The sequence below is a fragment of the Lichenostomus cassidix genome, chromosome Z (assembly GCF_008360975.1).
Source record: "Lichenostomus cassidix isolate B80296 chromosome Z, HeHo_3.0, whole genome shotgun sequence".
In the NCBI taxonomy this organism is placed as follows: Eukaryota; Metazoa; Chordata; class Aves; order Passeriformes; family Meliphagidae; genus Lichenostomus; species Lichenostomus cassidix.
The window spans coordinates 14,611,915-14,635,161 of NC_139511.1; the positions used below are offsets into that span (position 1 = coordinate 14,611,915).

A 23,247-nucleotide genomic window follows, 5' to 3' on the forward strand; every position below is an offset into this window, starting at 1 on the left:
TTTTTGCAGGTGCCTAAAAAGGGTTTTGGCTCAGAGGACAGCAAAACTTCATTATTAGTCACATCAGGTGGAGGATTTAATTGCCATTTTGGCACCCTTGAGTCGCTAGAAGGTGCTACAGCTGTAGTTTCCATCAGCTGCAGTGTCCCAATAGGATGTAAATTACAGTCTTTTAGATTTATGGGATTGCTCTCTGGTTCCTTTTCATTAATTCCTTCCTCCTTTTGCAAAACTACCGAACCATGACATGAAAGTGGTGGTGTTGATTCAGAAGAAGAATCTGCCGACAGATTTACTGTTGGCTGATTGGTTTGATCTGACTCATGAAAAGATCATAGTGCAGAATAAACAATTCACCATGTAATAAATTCATCAGGATTAGCTTCATGGTTCCCTGATTGATGAGTCTTTAAAGAGTCACCCACTCATTTCCAGTTTTCAAGATTAAACAATTCCTTTACTTCATACCACAGACAATTAGTCTTTACCCACATAACGAGTTGTCTAAGCTTGCCTTCTTGTATTTTACAGTCTTGTTCCCTTGTAATGCGTAATAAACAGTTTTTATGAAGAGTCTCTGTTTTACTTCCATTATTCCCCATTCTATATATCTATATATATTTTTGTTTTGTTTTGTATTTTTTGTTTGTTTTCTGTTTTTTGTTTATCTTATAAGATGTAATTTCCCCAACTGCTCACAACACTGACCTGTAATTGCTCCTTTGCTCGTGACGAGAAGGACTTCCTCGATGATTCTTGAAATCCACCCCTTTGGTTCAGTTGGCAATACACCACTGGTCCAGAATCGTCTTAGAGATTTCATGCCCCACGTATGGGCACCATTTGCGGCATATGGGTGCAAAAAGCATGGTCTCCAGACAGTCATAAGGCCAAGAACATTTATTGGAAAAGCATACCATTTTTATAATACTTTTGCCATCAGGTTAAAACAACACCTCTTTAGACAGCCAATAGAATTATTGAAGCTTGGGAACATTTCCTTCAGAACAAGCATTACTGTTACAGTTTTTGCAAACTCCAGAGGTTCTATCTGTTACTTTTTAGAAACTTTGTTACATCTTCTCCCTAGCTCATCGGAATAAGCTTCCTTTCTTTAACCAAGTGGTCTTTGTTCTCGTTTTACTAAACCTCCTTTGTTTTCTTGCCCTACATCTATACATATACAAATAGTGGCAGTGACATCCAGCAAGCAATGGTACATAGACATTCCAGCCTTACAAGCGATTCTTACCCAAAATCAAATCTCCCTGAGGTACACAACATGTTTCTTCATCCTTCTGCATTACCCACTATGTGCAACCTGGTACCTGAGCAAAGACAGCCTTACAGATGGGTTTGTCTTTACTCAAGGCAGGATTAATCCAAACATTCTGCCATAACAGACCTCTGACACGTACTGCTGGGACCTTGTCTCTGTCTACTGTAAGCAGGGGCTCAGATTGGGCAGCACCTACTTGGTTGGTGGAGTCTCAGGTGTTAACTAACCAGATGGCCTTTGCTAAATGCAGCTCCCAATTCTTGAAGATCCCCCCACCTAGAGTCTTCAAGGTGGTTTTTAGCAGGCCGTTGCATCGCTCCATTTTGCCAGCAACTGGTGCATGATACAGAATGTGGTACACACACTTGATGCCATGCTCCCTAATCCAGGTGTTTATGAGGCTGTTCTTGAAATTAGTCCTGTTGTCTGACTCAATTCTCTCAGGGGTACCATGCCCCCAAAGGACTTGTGTTTTAAGGCCCAAGATGGCATCATGGGCAGTGGCGTGAGGCACAGGGTAAGTCTCCAACCATCCAGTGGTGGCTTCTACCATTGTGAGAACGTAGCGCTTGCCTTGGCAGGTTTGAGGCAGTGTGATGGAATCAATCTGCCAGGCCTCCCCATACTTGTATTTTGACCACTGCCCACCATACCACAGGGGTTTCACCTGCTTGGCTTGCTTGATGGCAGCCCATGTCTCACAGATATGGATAACCTGGGAGATACAGTCCATGGTTAGATCCACCCCTTGGTTTCATGCCCACTTATAGGTGGCATCTCTGCCCTGATGGCCTGAGGCATCATGGGCCCATCGAGCTAGCAACAACTCCCCCTTGTGCTGCCAATCCAAGTCTGTCTCTGACACCTCTATGTTCGCAGCCTGATCTACCTGTTCATTGTTTCGGTGTTCCTCATTAGCCTGACTCTTGGGGACATGGGCATCTACGTGATGGAACTTCACAGGTAGCTTCTCTACCTGGGCAGCAATGTCTTTCCACTCCTCAACAGCCCAGATTGGTTTTCCTCTAAGCTGCCAATTAGCCTTTTTTCACTTTTCAAGCCAACCCCACAGAGCATGGCTACCATCCATGAATCAGAACAGATGTAGAGCTTTGGCCACTTCTCTCTTTCAGCAATGTTCAGGTCCAACCTAATCACTATGAGTTCAGCAAGTTGGCTCAATTCACCTTCTCCTTCAGCAGCTTCTGTGACCTGTCATATGGGACTCCATATGGCTGCTTTCCATTTCCAGTTCATCCCTATGATGCAACAGGAACTGTCAGTGAAAAGACCATAGCGTGTTTTTTCTGCTGGCAGTTGGTTGTACGGTGGAGCTTCCTCAGCACCTGTTTCTGCTCCTTTTCTTCAGTCAGACCAAAGTTTTCACCTTCTGGCAAATTTGTGATTATTTCTAAGATCCCAGGGCGATTTGGGTTTCCAATACAGGCGCACTGTGTTATGAGGGCAATCCACCTGCTCCATGTGGCATCGGTGGCATGGTGGGTAGAGGGAACCTCTGCTTTGAACATCCACCCCAGCACTGGTAGTCAGGGTGCCAGGAGGAGTTGTGCTTCCATGTTGATTACCTCTGAGGTGGCTTGGACACCTTCATAGGCTGCCAGGATTTCCTTCTCGGTGGGAGTAAAGTTGGCTTCGGACCCTCTGTAACTTCAGCTCCCAGTGGTCGACCTTCTGTCAAAGGCTCCAGGAGAGACCACGGCTCCCAGCTGCATGTTCTTCACTTCTGGTCCTGTCCTGATTGGGCCAAGGGCTACCACATGAGCAATTTCCTGCTTGATCTGGGTGAAGGCTTGCTGCTGTTCAGGGCCCCAGTGGAAATCATTCTACTTGTGTGTCACCAGGTAGAGAGGACTCACAATCTGGCTGTACTTGGGAATGTGAATTCTCCAAAAGCCTATGGCGCCTAAGAAAACTTGGATTTCCTTCTTGCTGGTTGGTGGAGACATCGTGGTGATCTTATTGATGACCTCGGTGGGAATCTGACACTGTCCATCTTGCCACTTCACCCCCAGGAACTGGATCTCTTTGGCAGGCCCCTTGACTTTGCTCTTTTTGATGGCCAAACTGGCTTCCAGAAGAATCCGGATGATCTTCTCTTCTTTCCCAAATAGCTCCAATGCTGTGCTCCCCCACACGATGATGTCGTCGATGTACTGCAGATGTTCTGGAGCCTCACCCTTTTCCAGAGCAGCCTGGATCAGTCCATGGCAGATGGTGGGACTGTGCTTCCACCCCTGGGGCAGTCGGTTCCATGTGTACTACACACCCCTTTAGCTGAAAGCAAACTGAGGTCTGCACTCTGCTGCCAGAGGAATGGAGAAAAATGCATTTGCAATGTCAATAGTGGCATACCACTTTGCTGCCTTGGACTCCCAACTCATACTGGAGCTCCAGCATGTCTGGCACAGCAGCACTCAGTGGTGGAGTCACCTCATTCAAGGCACGATAGTCCACAGTCAATCTCCATTCCCTGTCAGATTTGTGCACAGGCCAGATGGGGCTGTTAAAGGATGAGTGGGCCTTGCTGACCACCCCTTGGCTCTCCAGCTCACGGACCATCTTGTGGATGGGAACCAAGGCATCTCAATTCATTTAGTAGCACCAGAGGTGCACTGTAGAGGTGGCAGTTGGTACTTGTTGCTCTTTCCCCTTCAGGAGTCCAACTGCAGGAGGATTTTTGGACAGCCCAGGCAAGGTGTTTAATTGCTTAATGCCCTCTGTCTCCACAGCAGCTATTCCAATGGCCAGCCTGAATCCCTTTGGGTCTTTGAAACAGCCATTCTGGAGGAAGTCTATGCCCAGAATACATGAGGCCTTTGGACCAGTCACAATGGGACGTTTCTGCCACTCCTTCCCAGTCAGGCTCACCTAGGCTTCCAGCAGGGTCAATGCCTGCAATGTCCCTGTCACCTCAGTGATACAAACAGGTTCTGCACCCATATGTTTCGAAGGGATTAGCGTGAACTGTGCACCAGTGTCGACTAAGGCTTTGTATTTTTGTGGTTCTGATGTGCCAGGCCATCGGATCCACACAGTCCAAAAGACCTGATTTTCCCTGGCCTCTACCTGGCTAGAGGCAGGGCCCCTCTAGTACTGGTTATCATTCCCTTCCTGGGCATATGTTCTAGAAGCTCCTTTAAGGGGATTGGACTTGTTGTCCTCTCTTTGGTTATGCCTGGCAGCTCAGCTATGGCAAACGAACTACCTCTCTTCTGGTGGAACTTCCTGTCTAAGTATTGCCATACTTCACTTCATTTCACTTCACTTCACACACCCATGAGTGACAGAAGTTGGTTTTCCATCCCACCTTCTCATGTCTTCCCCATGGTCACACAGGAAAAGCCACAGGTCACCTCATGGAGTGTACCCTCTCTCCCTAGCTGGGGGACATCTGCGTCTGGGCCTCTGGTCTGTGGGGCCTCTGGTTTGTGCTGACGAGATTTGGAGAAGGTCCTCTTTAATCTTCTTCCTGAGTTTCTGATGAGTCTCCACCATCTTGTCTTCCATTTTCTGTATGCACTCTGTCTGACAGACTTGTTTCCACAGCTGAGATTCTTGCAAGTGTTGGGCCATGCACAGTATCTGCATACGCCCGCAGCCTCCTCACCATAGTAATCACAGTCTCATTCCACTTCATCATTGCTAAAGCAGAGGCATATTCTGGTGGCCCAGGTCAAACGAGTTTAAGCCACATCACTGGTGTGCATTTACCATGTCTGGACTCCTAATTGTTCGGCCATCTGAGAAAATTATCTCCATCACTGCCACTTCTTTCAAGCATTGAATCCCTTGTTCTGTGGTCTTCCATGAGTTTTGCTGCAGCTGGAGATCTTCTGGGCACAGGTATCTTTCCCTCACACTTCTTAAGAGCTGTGTCCAGAGACTGAGAGCTTTGCACCCCCTTGCCATCCCTTGGTCGATACCTGCATCATGTGACAAGGATCCCAAATGCCTTACTTCAGTACAGTCCAGAATCATACCATCACCTGTGGTGTCCCAGATGCAGACCAAACAATATAGATTCATCAGACCATCGGGTGTAATCTGTTCTTAGGCCACAAAGGTTTTCTATGGACAGAGACTCAGTAATGATTTCTGGTACAGATTCCTCTGCTGGCTGTGAGGATCCTGGCTCCCCATTATCATTCACTGGGCAAATGGATTTGATTTTGTGTTTCCTTTTTTTGTTTTTCCATTTCCTAAGCCAATAACAGGAGCAACTGCTATTGGCTTAGGCTCCCTGTTTGGTTTAGCTGCAGCCTGAGTGACTGGGGTGTCTGCTGATTTATCCTCCAGCCCCTCTGGCTCTACCTGCAGAGGCTGTACTTGGCTTATCTAGCAGTGTGCAATAAGCATTAGCCAGGGCCCAGCATACCGCAATGAGCTTCTTCTTCTCATTAGATTTGTCATTGCTCTTCTCTTTCAGGTATTTCCCCACCTCAGCTGGATTCTGAATCTGTTCAAGGGGAAATTCCAAGCTAGCGGGGCAGAGAATTCCTTCAGGGTTTGGCCTATGTTCTCCCATACCCCACACCACTTAGAATTTTCCATGACTGGGGCAGGTGTCTGGACAGCTCCTTTGGAAATCTCAGCCCTGATTCTAGAGAAGCTGCAGACCATATGGAGGACACCTACCAGATGAAACAACACAAAGGAGGTCTCTTTAACATCCAGGGGAAACTGAACATTCTCAAAATGTGATGTGCCACATCTGAAGGGGAAGAAGGAGACGAAGGGCTGGGAAACATCATCCCCTACTTTTCCCCAAACACACTGAGTGTAATTACTATAAAACCCCCAAAGCAGGCTACCAAGACAAGGACGGAGAAACAACAGAGCATACACATTCTCAACAGCTCCCAGTACCTCTGTTAAAGTTGTATAAATCAGTACTACCAGGCACATCAATATGGCAATCCTGATTCGAGTTCCTGATCTGTAAAAGTTATATGCCAGGGACAAAATTGCCCCTATCTGTAGATAGGCAAACATGCCTAGGTACCAGAAGGACATTATTACATCAGAAAGCATGGTAACCACTGACTACTGTACCCCAACACAAAGTGTATTTAATTCTGGTGTTTAAAACCAGAATGTAATTATTATTTTCCTTCCCTCCCCCCCCCCCCCAAAATTTGTTGGGCACCAAATTCTGTCTTGGTTTAGAGACAAGTTTTGGGAGAAAACACTCTGAAATGAGTGTTTCCTCTCAGCAATCCCCTCCTGACGATATGAAATAAATATTGATTGGTAAAAGTCAAAAGAAAAGAAAAAAGCTTTATTTGATAAAGTGCCCACATGACACAAAAGAAATTATTAACTGCTAGAAACTGAACCTTCAGAACCTTACCCACACATACACACATACGCCCCCCCACCAGCAGAAGAACAAACACAAAAAAAAGAAAAAGTTAGGGGAAGGGACAAAAAAACTTCACTGGCCACGTGTCAGGGAACAAATTGACGGATGGCTTTGTCCCCAGTGAGGGAAGAAGAGTCCACCCAGCAGGTCGGGGACAAGAGAAAACAGATGGGAGCCTGGTGAACTCCAACGTAGTTGGTCTCCTCTTCGCTGCAGATGAAACTGGTGGATTTTACAGTCCCTTCTTTTGCTGGCTCAGCGTTTCCCGAGGTCTGGCTGAGACGAGGTGTCCCCGCAGCTTCCCCGCTGGTCGGCGCCGGGCAGCCCCTGCCGATGGTGTGATCTCAGACAAGAGCTAAGCCGAAGAGTTCCAGAAGAACCACCAAAGCTGCCATAGGGTTGCTGTTGTAGTCCAGGGAAAATCTTCGTCCCTCAGCTAGCAAGAACCAAGCTAGCTAAGAGCAACAATGTAACACGTGCCCCCAGCACACCCCGAGCCCGCTGGAAGCTAAGCGCTTGAAGAAAACCTGCGCTGAGTTCCTCTGGTTCCCGCCCCGCCCCTGGACTCAGCTTAAAGCAACAGCATTTATTTCTGGGCATTAGCCGACGATCAGGAATAGAGTGTCATCATCAAATCACCCCAAGACAAAGATACATATATAGGTTTGGATAGGGAAAACATTCAAATAAAATACTGTGCAAAGCTTCAGCTTGTATGTTGTTATGTTCTTATGCATGTTAGTCATTGGTCAGTCATAAGTGAGATCCCCCAGGGTTTAGTATTTGGGATAATCCTGTTTACTAACTTTATCAATTATTTGGACCAGGGACTAGAGGGCATCCTCAGTCAGTTTGCAGATGACACCAAGTTCAGCGGGTGTGTTGACCTGCTGGAGGTTTGGAAGGCTTTACAAGGGACGTGGACAAGCTGGATCAGTGGGCTGAGGCCAGTGGAATGAGGATCAACATCCTGCCCTTGGGTCACAACACCCAAATCAATGCCATAGGTGTGGGGCAGAGTGACTGGAGAGCAGCAAAGCAGAAAAGTTGCTGGTCAACAGTTGCTGGTCAGCTGAACATGAACCAGATTATGCCCAGGTAGCCAAGAAGGCCAATGCTATCTTCTCCTTTATCAGAAATGGTATGGCCAGAAGGACCAAGAAAGTGACTGCGCCCCTTTACTCAGCACTGGTTAATTCTGGGTTTAGTTTTGGGCCCCTCATGACAAGAAAGCCATTGAGATTCTGAGGCATGTACAGAGAAGGGCAGTTGAGCTGAGGAGGGGTCTGGGGCACATCTGATCTCAAGCAGCTGAGGGATTTGGGCATGTTTAGCCCGGAGGAAAGGAGGCTGAGGGGAGAGAGACTTATCACTCTGTACAAGTCCCTGAAATGAGGTTGTAGCCAGGTGAGGGTTGGCCTCTTCTTCCAGGTTACAGGTGATAGGATAAAAGGAAATGGCTCAAAGTTGTGCCAGGGTAGTTTTAACTTGGATTCCAGGAAACATTTCTTGACTGGCAAAGTTATCAATCCCCAACAGAGGCCACACAGGATAGTGGTGGAGTCACTGTCTATGGAGGAATTTAAAAGATGTGTAGCTGTGGTAATCTGGGACATGGTTTGCTGGTGTGCTTGGCAGGGCTGTGTTAGCTGGGTCAGCAGTACTCCATAATCATAAAGGGAAAGACAAAAGCAGTCCTAATGCTGCCCTGTGGCTTATTGCTGAATTAATGTGCCAGGGAGAGAAAGGAGGAAGGGGCATAAAGAATGATTTTTTAAAAAATGTGACTGCTTACAGATTACTCCAGAACCCAGTGTGTTGTGCATTTAGAGGACAATAACTAGTTTGGAATAACTCCCTGTATGGATATTCCCACTTAAGTGTAAGTGAGGGGGTTTATTCTCAATTAGCTTATTCACTTGCAAAGTTTATCCTCTTCAGATTAGTATTTCCCAGAAGGGGAGCATTTTCACAAGAAGTATTTCAACCAGTTTCACCACATAGGCACTTTATGTGACTATACAAAAAGTTAATTATGTACAATAGATTTTGATAAAATAGGAGAGAATATTCCAAACTCCAGTTTTCATATACACTAACACATTATTTGTATGGCTTGGACTATGTGTGCCTCATTTGTCAGAATACCAAACTTGCCATCATGAAAGATCCCTGTAGATGCGTTTTAAACCTGAAGTTCACCACTAATCTTCAAAGGTGAAACACAAAGCAAAGACAAATGGTTTTTACACTTCATCACTTCTTTATGATCTGAAATTACTACACTGGCAGCAGATGAAAATGTCTACTTTATTCTCTAATTAATATTTTGAGCTTTTTTTAAGCTCCAGTGCCTCACAGTCCTTTTGTTGATGCAGTGTTGTAACAAGATCTTTGGAGATTTGTAAGATGCAATTGTCCACATTTTCATTTCAAATGGTCTGATACTTTATATGAAAGAAAAAAGAGCAATTAAGAGAGGAAAAACCTGCATTTCAGATTAGACCCTTATCAGCATTAGTAATCTGGTTACCCATGATGCTGCTGAAGCCTTTAGGGAAAAAAGCATGCCTTCACCCTATTCAAGTGGTCTAAGTTATGTCCATAATAGCATCTGTACGACGATGTGCTGGAAACATGAATAACTTTGCTCAGATAGCACACTTAGCAAGATCTTGCCAGAGTCCTTCATCAGGCAGGGAAGATTCATTGGACTTCTGATGAAAGAAACTAACAGAAAAATTATGCATTATTTCTGTAGAGCTAAAAAAATTCTAACTATCCCTTCTGAATAAAAAAATAATGCCATGCTGATAGTTTTAATAAGTGTGTAAGAAAAATATTTAGTGTTCAGAAAAAAATTCAATATTCAAAAAATTTTGGGTATCAAACCAGGATTACTTTGAAAATGAACTTTTACTATATTTATAAAAATAAATTATTTATTATTTATTATTTTCTCCATTCACTGTTAAGATAATCCTCAGCACTGGCTGTGAATAATTCTATACAAAATGCTTCTCAAAACTTCTACAGTTTCTCTATAATGTGTTTTTAAGCCATAAAATACACTGGATGTTAAGTGAGGATTTGTGAGGGCAGTAAAGCCTATGCATTTTTAATTGGGACAATGGCCAAGCATACTCATCCTGGAGGAAGTCAAAAAGGACTGCAGGTGTACGGTCTATACCTGTGCCTTTCATGTATTTTGGGTGATTTAATAAACAAGCACCAAAGGAGAGAAAAGGTTCTTGAGTGACACTAACTGGGAAGAGGCTGACTCCAACTCCAAAGTGGTGGATGGAAACCAAGAGTATTTGCTTAGTATGTGTTTAAAGTTTCATTATTTTCAGAGTGAGTTTCATATTTTTAAAACAATTCTTAGTTTGTCATTCAGGTTTATGCCTCTGCAGCACTGAGATACACCCTCCTTGTTTCATGACACTGACATTTTCTTATATTGTTCCTCACCTTATGCATGTGTGAACAATTGCTGCCTGGATAGGGTGACCAGACAATAACAGGGGAACACTCTTCAGTTTGAAACTCCTACAGAAGATTTATATTTTTGAGCCTTCTAGTGTGAGTTATGGCATTAAGTTAATCTTGTTGAATTCAGAAAAAAGGTGCTACCTGAAATCTGTCAAGGTAATTGTTCTTTTTTTTCCTCTGAGAGAGGAGTCCCTTGTGTCAAATAAACATTTTTTAAGTGTTCTACCATAACTTTCTCCTCATCTTCAAGATCTGCATCTTCTTTCATCTCCCACCTGAAAGAAAAAGAACACTTTATTAATTTTTAATGTGTTTTAAACTAGTCTTTAGAACAAGTAAAAAAATACTTGATACTATCAATTCACTGCCCTCCCCAGCAGTGGTTAGACCAGTTGAAATTACTGAATCATACAAAATACAGCCCCCCAAAACCTTGCAACACAGAACTTGGCATGGCCATGAGGCAATTGACACAAATTGTCAAAGCTACTACAAAATCTTAGTTATATTTACTCCAACAGTACTTTTTTCCCATTTTATGTGTCACACACACACTGGCAGAGGTGGAAACCTTGTAAAACTTGCAGAGAAAAAGTGGAAGAGCTAACACACGTTTTGGAAGTTAAGCAGATGCTCTCAATAATCTCTAAGTTTGCAGTGAAATGTCATCACATGAAGTCAAACCCAAACATTTAATGTGAGTTGTCATAATTCTCTGGCAGTGACAGTACTATTTTACAAAATACAAAACTGACTGGCCCTTTGTTTCTTCAACCATCAGGTATAAATATCTAACCAGAAATAAACAACATCACATTCTTCCTTCTCCATGTATTCCCATACAGTTCAATACTCATTTCTAGTTTACGATTTACAGGTAATACTACTAAAACTAAAACAGAAAATTGAAAAATCTATGAAGGTGATTTTTTTTTAATAGTAGTCAAATAGAGAACCTTAAAAGTCATGCAATATTTGCTAAAGAAAAATGGGGTAATAAATGCAGCAATAGCGCTGATAGGTAGCACTATTTTTGTAGCACTCTGTGCCTACCCAGTGCTCATTTCTGTGGCTCCATCTCTCTCACAAGTTCCGTGGATATTTAAGAATTTGATATGCCTTTAATATTAATCTCATTCTGTTCTAAGTAGATAATAAAATGTAAGCTCCCAGTTCAGACCAGCTGAAGACAAAAGGTGAAGCACCAATACTAAAACCAGAAATCACATTTTCAAGTATTAAATCTAACAGGTTATAAATGAGCCATAGGATGATGCTCAAAAATAGGAGATGTAAAATTCAGCAGAACAAGGACTGCTTTTAGGAAACTGTCAGGAGCAACACTCTAATCTTGTCCCCACACTTTTTAGGTCCTCATTCAGACTACAAAAATCAGAAGCCATACACAAGTTTAGATTGGTAAATAAATCAAAATACAGAATGATTGGATGACTATATTGCATTCCTCATATTGAAGAGAACAGTCATTATTGGCAATAGAGCATGATGTACACTTTTTGTATCTATTTAAAAGCTTACTAAAACCAGAAGAATAAGTGCTTTGTAGTAAAATTTAATTGTTAAAAAACAATTAGGAAAAAATATGTTCAATGGACATGTATAAATTAGCATATATCCTTCACACCTTTACCTTCAAAACTGAATCTGACAACTCATATTACTGCCTGAAGGAGTATCAGAAAAAGCAAAGCATACTATGAATAAAATTATAAGCACTGAATTCCTATGAACAGAGTTTTCCAATAATTAACTTCCTATTACTCTACCCATATGTGATTGCTATCATACTTAAGCTTACGTGAATATTAACATTACGCACAATTAATTGCTATGTCTGCCTACTTCATTCTGTGGTTCATGATATAAAATCTGGCTGTATGAGCCTTCAGTACAGCCACTTTTGCAACTATCTCTGGTGAATGCTGTTTATGAGGGTGACTGGTTTCCCTTTTTCCTTTTGGCAATGTACATTCTCTTCAAACGTAGAAAGAAGTTGTGCAAGCCTTAATTTGAATTTATGGTCTTCAGAGCCCTTCAGAAACACCACTGCACCAGCTGAACTGATAAACTTAAATAAATTTGATTTGTTGCACATTTCTAAGTAGAGGAACTGTTTGCTTAGAAGGACAGTCACAGTTACAGAGATTGGAGGCAGCGTTTAGCATCGGGATGACCCAAAATCGTGTATTCCGTATGTTTTCTACATCCATCCGTGCAAGGTATTTTAATGTCTCTTTAAGACCCAGAGCTGGAAGCAGAACCTGTGTGTTCTACCCCGTCCTACGGACAGGGAAGGGGACGCTGGGTCTCTTTAAAAGCAGGGACAGGACACGTGGAGCTCTGTTTTGTTCCTTCCAGACTCCTGAGAAGCTCGGAAAGCGGGGCGCTCTGACAGGCTGCTAGCCGCGGCCTCCCAGGAGCTGAGGGAAAAAAAGACAGACAGCGACCCTTGCCACGGTTGCTATGGCGACCAGCGCTGTTGGCGCCAGGGGAGCTGTTCCTGCGGCCTGCGCGCCGCTGCTGCTCGGGACACCGCCTGACCCAAGGGCCCGAGCGCGCCGCGAGTCCCCAGCAGCTCAGCGGCTTGGCCCTACATCTGCTTCTTCCAGCTTCTTCCAGCGTTTCTGACTGGCACTGGCTCCTTTTGGAGAAAATGTTTCCTAGGGTTTTGTTTTTTCCCCCTCGCTCCCGTTGTTGCTTGGGGAAGGAGGAAGTTTTGGAACAACGGATGCTCGTTTGCTGTGTTGTTTCCTTTGTTCCCTGTCTTGGCTGCATGGCCTCTTTTTCGGTGTTACCCAGGAGAATTAGGGGGACCTCCTCTGCATTTGTGGGTGCAGGTTGAATTGTTTGCCTTTGTATTTATTGGTTACTGCTGTTTGCTTTTAGTAATCTGTTTGGGTTTTTTTTTTCACCTGTATCTTCTCATTTGTCTCTCCTTATTGGTAGAGGGGAGAGGTAGAAAACTAAGGGGAGGTAACTTATTGCAGGGTTTCTGCCCTGTAAAACTGCCTTAAATGAAGACACACTTGGCGCCCAACTAAAAGAGGCTCAAGAGAGAAAGTGAAAAAATAACAATTTTGACCAGAACATTTCTATATTGGGTACAGAACTTCTTGGTCACCACATTGCTTGGTCCAGTGATGGCTGTGTGGCACCTAACCTTGTATATGCATCCGTATATATGGAACCATCTGCCCATGATAGTGATCTTCTTCAGATCAGGGACAGGAGCCCAGATACAGCTGATACAGTCTGTGATACCAGTTTATGGAATGGCAACATCAAAGGCAATGAAGATCATTTGGTATATATATGCATTGTTGTTTGCCTGTCCTGATCGGGGCTGCAGCAGCTGGGCGTCTATTAATAATCACACTCAGCCTGTTGGGGCAATTCTTTTTAAATACAGTGATTTCATTCTTGTCAGCACATTTCATTGAATCTTAAACAATAGTATTGGTAAAAATCTTCTGTATCATGCAGTTTGGACATTCTTTAGTGTTCACTTTATAACAAGTTATTCTAATACATTTTCATCTTATCCAAAAGTAGTCTATTTTTAAGGCATTTAAGCAGGTCCAATGAGGATAAGAATGTCTTCTATGTACTCACTTGACAGTATCCATGAATTAAAGATCTATGAAATGAGCTTAACAAACACCTGGTCCCTCATCTAATTGAGAATTTTTCCCACTTTTATGCTTAAAGTCTGGGGACAATAAAGTTTTTTAAAATACTACTGGACTGTGACGAAGAAGGCCGTTACAAGTCAACATTTACTAGTAAAAATTTTGTACAAAATAGACGTTTTTACTAGCAAATCAGAACTGTGTGACAATTGTTCTGGCAGTAGGAATTGATACAAATCCAACTAGCCACTTAAAGTAATGTGAATATGAATAAAATTACCATCAGGAATTACTTTTGAAATGCAAGGTTCATCAATTGAACAGCCAACTTGCACACTTCTTTTGTTTCAAATCATTAGTAACACGGCTCTTAGAAAAGAAAATTTAAAATTCAGAGGTGGCACATGTTTTATTTCAGTCTGCTATATCATGGAACATTAAATAAAATCAGCATTTCAAAAGGATATTAGAATTGTTTGAACCAATCCATTATATCACCACCTACATTTTACTTAGAGGTCATGTAACCATAAAAAGATGAGTTCAAGTGTCCAGAAAGCCCCACTTTTAGTATATCATTCATATTTAAAAGAAAGCACATGTTTAGAGGAAAATACCATCACCTTTGTAATCTTTAGGGCAGCATAAAAAAAATTCAAGCCAATAATAACTTTTGAACATAGAGAATTAAAAATTTTAAATATGTTTTCAAAATATGCTGAAATATTAAGTAATTTAGATGACATATTGTGTGAACCTGACGTGAATCATTTAAACACTTTTCTCTATACGCTGTTCCTTTCTGTGTTGCATGCAGCTAATCAAGGAAAAAAAAGGTATTTTTTCAGACAGATATAGCAAAACACATCAGCACAGATAAATATAGGAATCACTGAAGTTTTCTTCTGGTCAGCTTAGACCTTAGATCATGAGGTCAGAGTATGACTAACACTGGAAGGGCTTCTGTTTCTCCTCATAAATAAGAAGCAAGAAAGGAAGTCTTGGCTTGCACATCCAGGACCTAACCAAGTGCAAGGGAGAAGTACTCAGTATCCCAGGAAGACCAAGTGATTCCAGCTCAGGTTTCCTTAGCAATGTATCAATGTGTTCTCCTTGCTTACAAATAGCATCAAGATATCCATTTATATAAATCACTGTACGTGACTATTTTTTGGTGATAACTTTTGTTTCTCTCTACTGAATTACAGAAAGTTAAGTAAGTATGTTCACAGAGATGCAGAGAAAAATTTTCAGTGTACCCGTAAAAAGTATGCTGACAGTCCCCATCATTTCACTGCTTCTTTAGATTACCCCCATAATGTCTAATGCATGCATGAAGTTGCTTACCTGACCTTCTGAATTAAGAACACTGTATACTTGTGTAAATGCATATATTTCAAATATATATGCATAGAACATACCTATATTCCTATATATTCACATACATAATATATAATACAATGCATAATATATAATGTATAATGTATAATATATAATATATAATATATAATATATAATATATAATATATAATATATAATATATAATATATAATATATAATATATAATATATAATATATAATATATAATATATAATATATAATATATAATACATAATACATAATATATAATACATAATATATGTAAACACACACACAGGTATATATATATGTATGTAAGTATGTATGTACATACACATACAAACCTATACTCATGCAGGTAACAGAGTAATGATGAAGGCATTCAGGAGGGCTGATTTTAGGGAAAAATGGGATCAATAACACTGTGTCTAAGCTAAGTGCTTGGTGGTGACTATTCAAAGGATTACATCTTTTCAATAATTTAAAATAACTTAGTAATCATGGATGGAATTTAATTATTCTGAGCATTAATATAATTTTTCAAGAATAACAAGAGACCATAGGAAGTATTTTATGATCATAGTGCCAGCAATAGTTTCATTCAGCAAATGCACACAACTTACCTGCCTATGATTACATGATAGAAATGCATCTGCTAAAACTACCCTGTTCTTCACATCATAAACTTCCTGTTCCCTCTCTTTACCCCTCCCCTTTTGATTTCAACTCACAAAGACTTTCTATTATGAATGTTGAAAACCCAGTGTAGATACTTTAAAGGATTAAACTTTCAAATAGGGTTACTGTGGCATATGTACGTTCTGCAAATACTAATACAAGATATATCTGCTGAGGAACTGCATTTGATAATTTGACAGTTTTAAGGCTTAGGACTATAAAAAATTAGCATTTTGTCAACAAGAAACTGCCTCAATTTTTTAAGAAGTGGCTACTATGATAGTACAAAAAGATTAGTATTTTGAAAACGTGAGATTGTTATGGCAGCAGTATAATCCCCTTCTTAATGCATTGAAATTTAAAAAAATACTAATTTTCCTTCTGTTAGAAGGATTTCACTCAGTTCATAACTTGCAGAAATAAATGTGCTATGTAAGCAGAATACTTAATGGAACCAGGAAGCTGACTTGTATTGGTAACAAATGGTTTTACCCAAATTTAAGCAAATGATGGGCTGCTAAAAAGTCTTGTCCTTTCATGACCATAATAAAGAAAAAACACGGCTGTCTGGCCTGCAGCCAGAATACCCAGTTTTCTGTAAGGACCCAAAAAAAATATAGATTTCAACAAGCCCAGAAATCTGGCAAATGCTTTTTACTTTACTTTCAAAAATTGGTACCTGTTTGCATAACCCTGTCTCACTCTTCCTGAAGATTCCCAGGGACAGACTGAAAATGTAATAACCAATAGATGCAGAGATACCATCTCAAAGAAGAAAAAAATAATCTGTAGGTAAACATTTACACAGGCAAACAAATCAATTTCAGACTAGCATACTAAAAAACAGAGAGGAGATGGAGATAGATAAACAGGGTCTCTGTTCACAGTGGGCTTTCCATTTGGTCATTCAGGCCTTTCACTGCTGTATTGCAACCCTTTACAGAAAGACAGAGTTTGTTTCTGTTTGGAACTGGAAAACTAGTAATTTCCCCCAGTTAATTCCAAGAAAGATATTATTGCCTACATCAGTGTAATTAATATTTACATCCAGAAACAAGAAAGCCACAAAAGCTAAGAAAAGAAAGGTAAGAGAAATGAGAAACAGTTTAGGAAATCCATCATGCAGACCAACACCTTGCAACCAATGGCAAGGGAGAATGCTAGAAGAAATAGCACTCCTTAATGAATTGGCAAAGATCATTACTTTCTCTGCTTAGCCCAAAGCCACTCTTTAAACTGTTATTAACCAGAAAAAAAAAAAAAGAATAAACAAAGGCACATTTTATCTGGTTTTAACTCACTACAAAGACTGGTGACTCTACAGAACTGCATGCTGAGCTCTGGAATGGAAAAGAGAACTTGAGGAAACCATCTGTAAAAGCTTAACTTCATAATGCTGTGTATTAAATACATTTAACTTCACAATGTTGTGTATAAAATACATTTTAAAATCATGCCGATTAATTGACTTGAAACGCATACACATGAAAATCTTTTAACTGTAAATAGCTTTTACTATATTTCAGGATATTTTATTTAGAGTAATTTCTAAATACGTGAATGATTAAACTGAAATATGACTTCATAAAATGCCTTAATATCTCTCATATTTACTGTAATTTTTCCACTCCTTCATTCTTTAGAAAGTTAAATACTACAGTGCAAATATTGTTTTAAAAGCATAAGGTTCTAGTCCTCAAATTAACTCAGTAGAGTAATTTAAATTGTAATATTTGCTTTACTAATGCAAGCAGGGATGGTGGAAATTTCTTCTGCTTAATATAACTACAAAAGGAATTGGCCTATTACATTATTTTTTATTAATCTCTTAGTGTTGCAATAGCCAAAACCTAGTGGTATATCTGCAACCAGGAAACTCACAAAAATTTGCATTCACAACTTTTACTGACAGAAAGCACCAATATGGTGAACAGTTTTTACAGATATATAGCTGCTTTTACATAATTTTCAAAAGGAAAATGCATTTAATAGCTAAAATTCAAGAAAATACCTTCAGAAGGTTTAACAGGTTGGCCTTTGCCAGCCAGGACCAAGGACCAGAACCACTGCAGCTTTGATCAGAGATCTGGGGAGAACAAGGGAAGGTGTACAGCACGCTGCCATGATGCAATAAATTGATTCAGTGAGGATTTGACTAACTCCTTAACACAGGAGAAAGAAAGTGTGACTGTGGGATGGTTGTATCTTTCTAATTCAAATGACTCATGGGAGACATGAGATTGACAGAGGAAGGGTCTCTTATGTACTGGCGAAGTCCCCACCTGCCAGGCTCCTGACTTTGTCTCTCTGCATGATGAACTTTAAAAGGTTTGGATTTCATCTTGGAAAATTCTGCTAACATATTTTTGAATTTCAGAAATCTTCTCATGACAGGAATATCACTTATCTGTCAAGTAAATCAAAATCATAGAATCACAGAAACATTAAGGTTGGAAAAGACCTCTAGGATCATTGAGTCCAGCCTTTGACTGAATACTACCATGTCAACTAAACCATAGCACTAAGTGCCACGTTTAGTCCCTTCTTGAACACTTGCAGGATGGTGACTCCGTGACTTCCCTCAGCTGCCCATTCCAGCATTTAAGAACCCTTTCAGGTGAAGAAATTCTTCCTGATGTCCAAAATGAACCTCCCCTGCCACAGCTTGAGCCCATTTGCTCTCATCCTGTTATTGACTGACTGGAAGACAAGATCAACCTCATCTCACTACACCCTCCTTCCAGGCAGTTGTAGAGAGTGGTAAGGTCTCCCCGGAGCCTCCTTTTCTCCAGGCTAAATAACTGCAGCTCCCTCATTCAACCTGTGGCCTTCCTCATGTGACCTGCTTCCCAGACCCTTCACCAGCTCTATTGCCCTTTTTGGACACACAGCGGGACAGTCACTGCCCCGGTCCTGCTGACCACACTATTTCCGATGAAGACCAGGATGCCATTAGCCTTCTTGGCCACCTGGGCACACTCTGGCTCACGTTCAGCTGCTGTTGATCAGCAGCCCCAGGTCCTTTCCTCCTGGGCACCTCCAGCCACTTTTCCCCCAGCCTGTACTGCTGCATGGGGTTGATGTGATCCAAGGGCAGGAAGCAGCACTTTGCCTTATTGAGCCTCACAGCACCAGCCTTGGCCCATGGACCAAGCGTGCCCAGATCCCTCTGCAGAGCCTGCCCAGGTCACCCTGCAGAGCCTGCCCAGGTCACCCTGCAGAGCCTGCCCAGGTCACTCTGCAGAGCCTGCCTGCGCTCCAGCAGATCAACACTCCTGCCCAGTTCTTAACCCAGGAAAGAGTGCACCTGCCCAAGCCATGGGCAGCCAGCTTCTCCTGGAGAATGCTTTGGCAGACAGTATCAAAGGCTTTGCTGAAGTTCAGGTACACCACATCCACAGCCTTTCCCTTATCCACTAGGCAGGTCACCTGGTCATAAAAGGAGATCAGGTCAGACAAGCAGGATGTGCCTTTTCTAAACCTGTGGTGGTTGGGCCTGATTCCAAGGCTGGCCTGTAGATGCTGCATGATGGTATTCCAGATTACATGCTCCATAACATTGCTGGACACCATCATCAGGCTGACAGGCCTGTAGATCCCCAGGTCATCCTTTTGACACTTCTTATGGATGGGCACCACACTGGCCAACCTCCAGTTATCTGGGATGTCCCCAGTTAACCAGGAGAGATGATAAATGATGGACAATGGTGTGGAGTCCTCCCTTTAGAAGTTCAAGTCAGAGGTTTTTTTGACCATCCAAATACTAATAGGAAATTTTGGAATGTGCCCCCCCAAAAAAGCAGACAGGTAGAGCCTACAATATCTGGAAACTGAGAATTATTGACTGCCATTTTCAGCATTTTACACAGGAATGTTAACATCTTTGCTGATGCTTACACATTCAGGAGAATGTGACACTAAACAACAGCATTAGATCAACACTGACTGGGATAGGCCTGAGGTATCAAAGGGACAAAACCCATAATAATTCATTATCATATCTGAACTCCTGGTAATGCCCTTTATATTTCTAAATAAAAGAAATCAGCACAAAGTTCCATGCATTCAGAAAAAGAATAATTCCTGCATAAAGAACAGCCAAAGAAATAAAGGAATTAGGGATATTAAAATCAATGAGACCATGAAGCCAAAGTTAGTGCAATGTTTCTCTCCTTTTTGAAACTCTGATTTTCTCTACAGTTCTGCTCAAAGTAAACAGCATTCTTACTACATATTTGTGGAGCACAACGTGCACTTTATTCTAGGATAAAATATTAAAAGACTAAACTGTTGAAAATATATTGGAATTGTTTTAATTATTCAGTATTTTTAACAAGCTTGACAGATTTGGAAATTACAAAGAGCCTTAGGACCATAAAACCTACTGTGTCTGCTGCAGATGGCACTTGGAACATCTGTTTCATCCTAAGCAGCAGTTTTTCGATTCCTAAGTATCTGTAACAGTCATAGACTTGGCTGAAACCATGAAGATAGAAGTGGACACTCTGTAAAAGTATTACTTTTTGTCTACTTACAACATCTTTTAGTGACTGAGTCACTTCAGAGGAAGAGATGAAATGCTTGTAATGGCTATATTAAGATTCTTATGAGCATAAGAACCTTTGACAGGTTGTAGAATCCCAGAAGATAAGGAGCTCCAGCACCAACAGCCAGCTGGCTATGGAACCACCACGAGCAGATCCTTGTTCTTGTTCCAGAAGATAAGTCCAACACAGCACAGAGCAACCACAAAATGAGGCAAAGAAGTGGGCATAGACTGTAGTAGGGAAACAAGGCCCCCACAAGACCCCTGCGGCCCTCCAACCCCTTTCCAGAAAGATCTGAAAGAACAGACTATGCATGATACATAATTTGCATAGAAAGTGAGATAGCTATCCTCAGGGGGGTGAAAAGCGATTTATAAGAATGTACCCCCACCAAGTCTGGGTGCATGCCCCAGGTCCCTGGCCTTTCCACTGGCTAGACTGATGCTGGAACCAGCACTGGTGATTGATTGATTGATTGATTGATTTTCCCCCATATTCCATGACAAGTGTGTAATTTACTAATAAAACTTGTTGAGTTTTTGTGGACCCTCTGACTTTTGTCACTTCTTTTGACAATGAGAATTGACAAAACCTGGCTGCTCCCTTTCCCCTAAGGGTGAAATGTCACACAAGTCAAGCACTAAATGACAGACAACAGGTCTGGCTCATTTTTATCCTAAACTTACACAAATCGTAGTCAAATAAACAGCACACTTACTTTTTCTAGCTTAAATAGTCCCTCCCAACCAACTTTTAACATCCCTATGCTCTTTCTCAGATGTGGGAATACTAGTGTTTAAAACCCAGCTGCAGTGCTGCAGAAAACAGACAAGCATATTCTCCTGTCAAAAAGACTTGTAAAATATGAGTAAAAAGAAGAAAGGGTATTTGTATAAAATTTCATCCTCTGCCTTTCTTTTCACTGTAAAGCTTCACACTCTAAAATTCACATAGAAAACTCATTAGAAGATCAGGAAATGTGGGTACCCAGGAAAAGATTAACACTGGGCAGTATATGCAGGAAAAAAATAAAATGGAGTGTATGTAAAATGCCTTTAAACAGTTTAATAAATCTGACAACATTCCAAAATAGACGAGGAAATGTCTACATATACATGCACATATATACATGGAATAAGTTTCACCCATGTTTGTGCCAACAAAAATAACCTCCTCTCCTCCTCAAATCCACCACTATTGCCGTAAATACTGTGAATTTGACTATCATCTGTGAGAAGCCAAAATAGACGAGACAGCATCACTGACACCACAAAATATGGAAAAGGAAAAGGCAGAAACATGGAAACAGGCACTCTAAAGCAGTTCCCTTATTTTTGGCAAAGCTGCCAGGTTTGCACACAGACCTATCTTGCAAATTTGTAAACTAGGAATATTCACACTTGCAGAGAAACAAGGTGCAACTACTCCTTGCACAATACCTAGGAGAGATAAGAGGAATTTCTTCTGGCCTAAGTAAGTAATTAAAATATTTTAAAACTAGAACACTGGGTTAAGTAATATCCATACATAATGTAAAGGATTAATAAATAAATAAATTACAAATAGGTAAATCTTAGAACACAGATTGAGAAGAGTATCTTGGAGTAGTATATTAAATAGATGGAAATATAAGTAAATAAAAAAAGTAAATGATACAATAATTTCAAAGATGAAAATATTTTCAAGACTAAAAGCATTTTACATCATGGAATTAAATGAAATCCCCCCAAAAAAGAAGGCATGAAGATTGAAGGAACAAAACCTATGTGCATAGAAAGCTGGGTGAAATAAAACAATAAAAAGAGTAAAGGAGTTCCCACAAAAGTTTAAGAATGTGTTGATATTGTTTAAAAGCTTGTTTCAGCAATAAAAAAGTCATATGAAATAAAGGATAAAATGATCAGTTTCTAACATTCTAATTTTAAATATATTCATAGAAGCTTTATAGCAATGATATTAATCAGCACAGATTATTTGTTTATGTCAGAAAAAGATTGTGTCTGGATTAACTGTCAATATCTGTATATGGTATTGCAGAGCATAAAGCTGTTAAGCATATATCAGTGTTTGCTAAGCAGACATATTAACTATGGAAGTGATTAATTCATCATAACGTTCACAAAAGTCAGAGAGAACCACAATTTAAAAGGCCCATGGCAAATTTGTATTAAAATTTTTAAGTATGCTTCAATAAAAAAAAAAACCCCAAAGCCAGAAAACAAACCACCAGAAAAGTTCTAGTAACATATCTAGAACTCCATTTGGTACACAACAGTGCATAGCAAAATAGAATGGGCACCTTCTGGAAAGTTGTGTAGAAATCCAAGAACAAGATTATTTGGCTTTATAATAAATAATGTTAAAAATAAAAATTTTTATACTTGAAGGAAAAGTCTCATAGATACATTCTGTGACAGAAATTAAAATATCTTGAGCCTTTCCATATGACAGTACACACTTAAGAGATGAAGATGACAGTACACATATGCGAGTTATCTACTTGCAGAGAATGCGTGCAAGTGACATTTCTCCTTGCACTTGAAAGGTGGACAGTGAATTAAATAAGAGTAATTTAACAGAACAAAATAAATTGTTATGTTCTGTTGCAAAAGGAAGAGGGGGATTTCTGAACCTAGCGTTGCTGACACAAATCAGGGTTTGCACTGACTGCTGGTGAATGCTGCAAGGTGGAAACACACACAGATTCATACAAAGCTTGGAACTATGACATCAATTTGCTGGATATGGGCAAATATTTCAAGCAAGAATCATTACGTGCTTACCCTTCTTCTATATTCTTTCCTATTCTTTATATTGTTTTATATTCTTTAGGAAGACACTAAAACACTTTGCTGATCA

The 23,247-nt window shown here is 40.7% G+C and overlaps 1 protein-coding gene across 6 annotated transcripts in view; it reads right to left on the reverse strand.

The window, feature by feature from the left end:
* The window catches only part of KIAA0825 (KIAA0825 ortholog), a 245,961-nt gene that overhangs the window by 1,825 nt on the left and 220,889 nt on the right, over window positions 1-23,247 (reverse strand). For 3 of the 6 annotated variants that reach the window (XM_085042658.1, XM_085042655.1, XM_085042661.1), the window contains one exon: window positions 670-10,429. In XM_085042658.1, the coding sequence (XP_084898784.1) occupies window positions 10,306-10,429 (124 nt within the window). In that variant the 3' untranslated portion in view covers window positions 670-10,305. Of the gene's footprint in view, window positions 1-669; window positions 10,447-23,247 lie in introns of those variants that run through there. The other 3 variants (XM_085042656.1, XR_014846836.1, XM_085042659.1) reach the window with 3 other exon arrangements.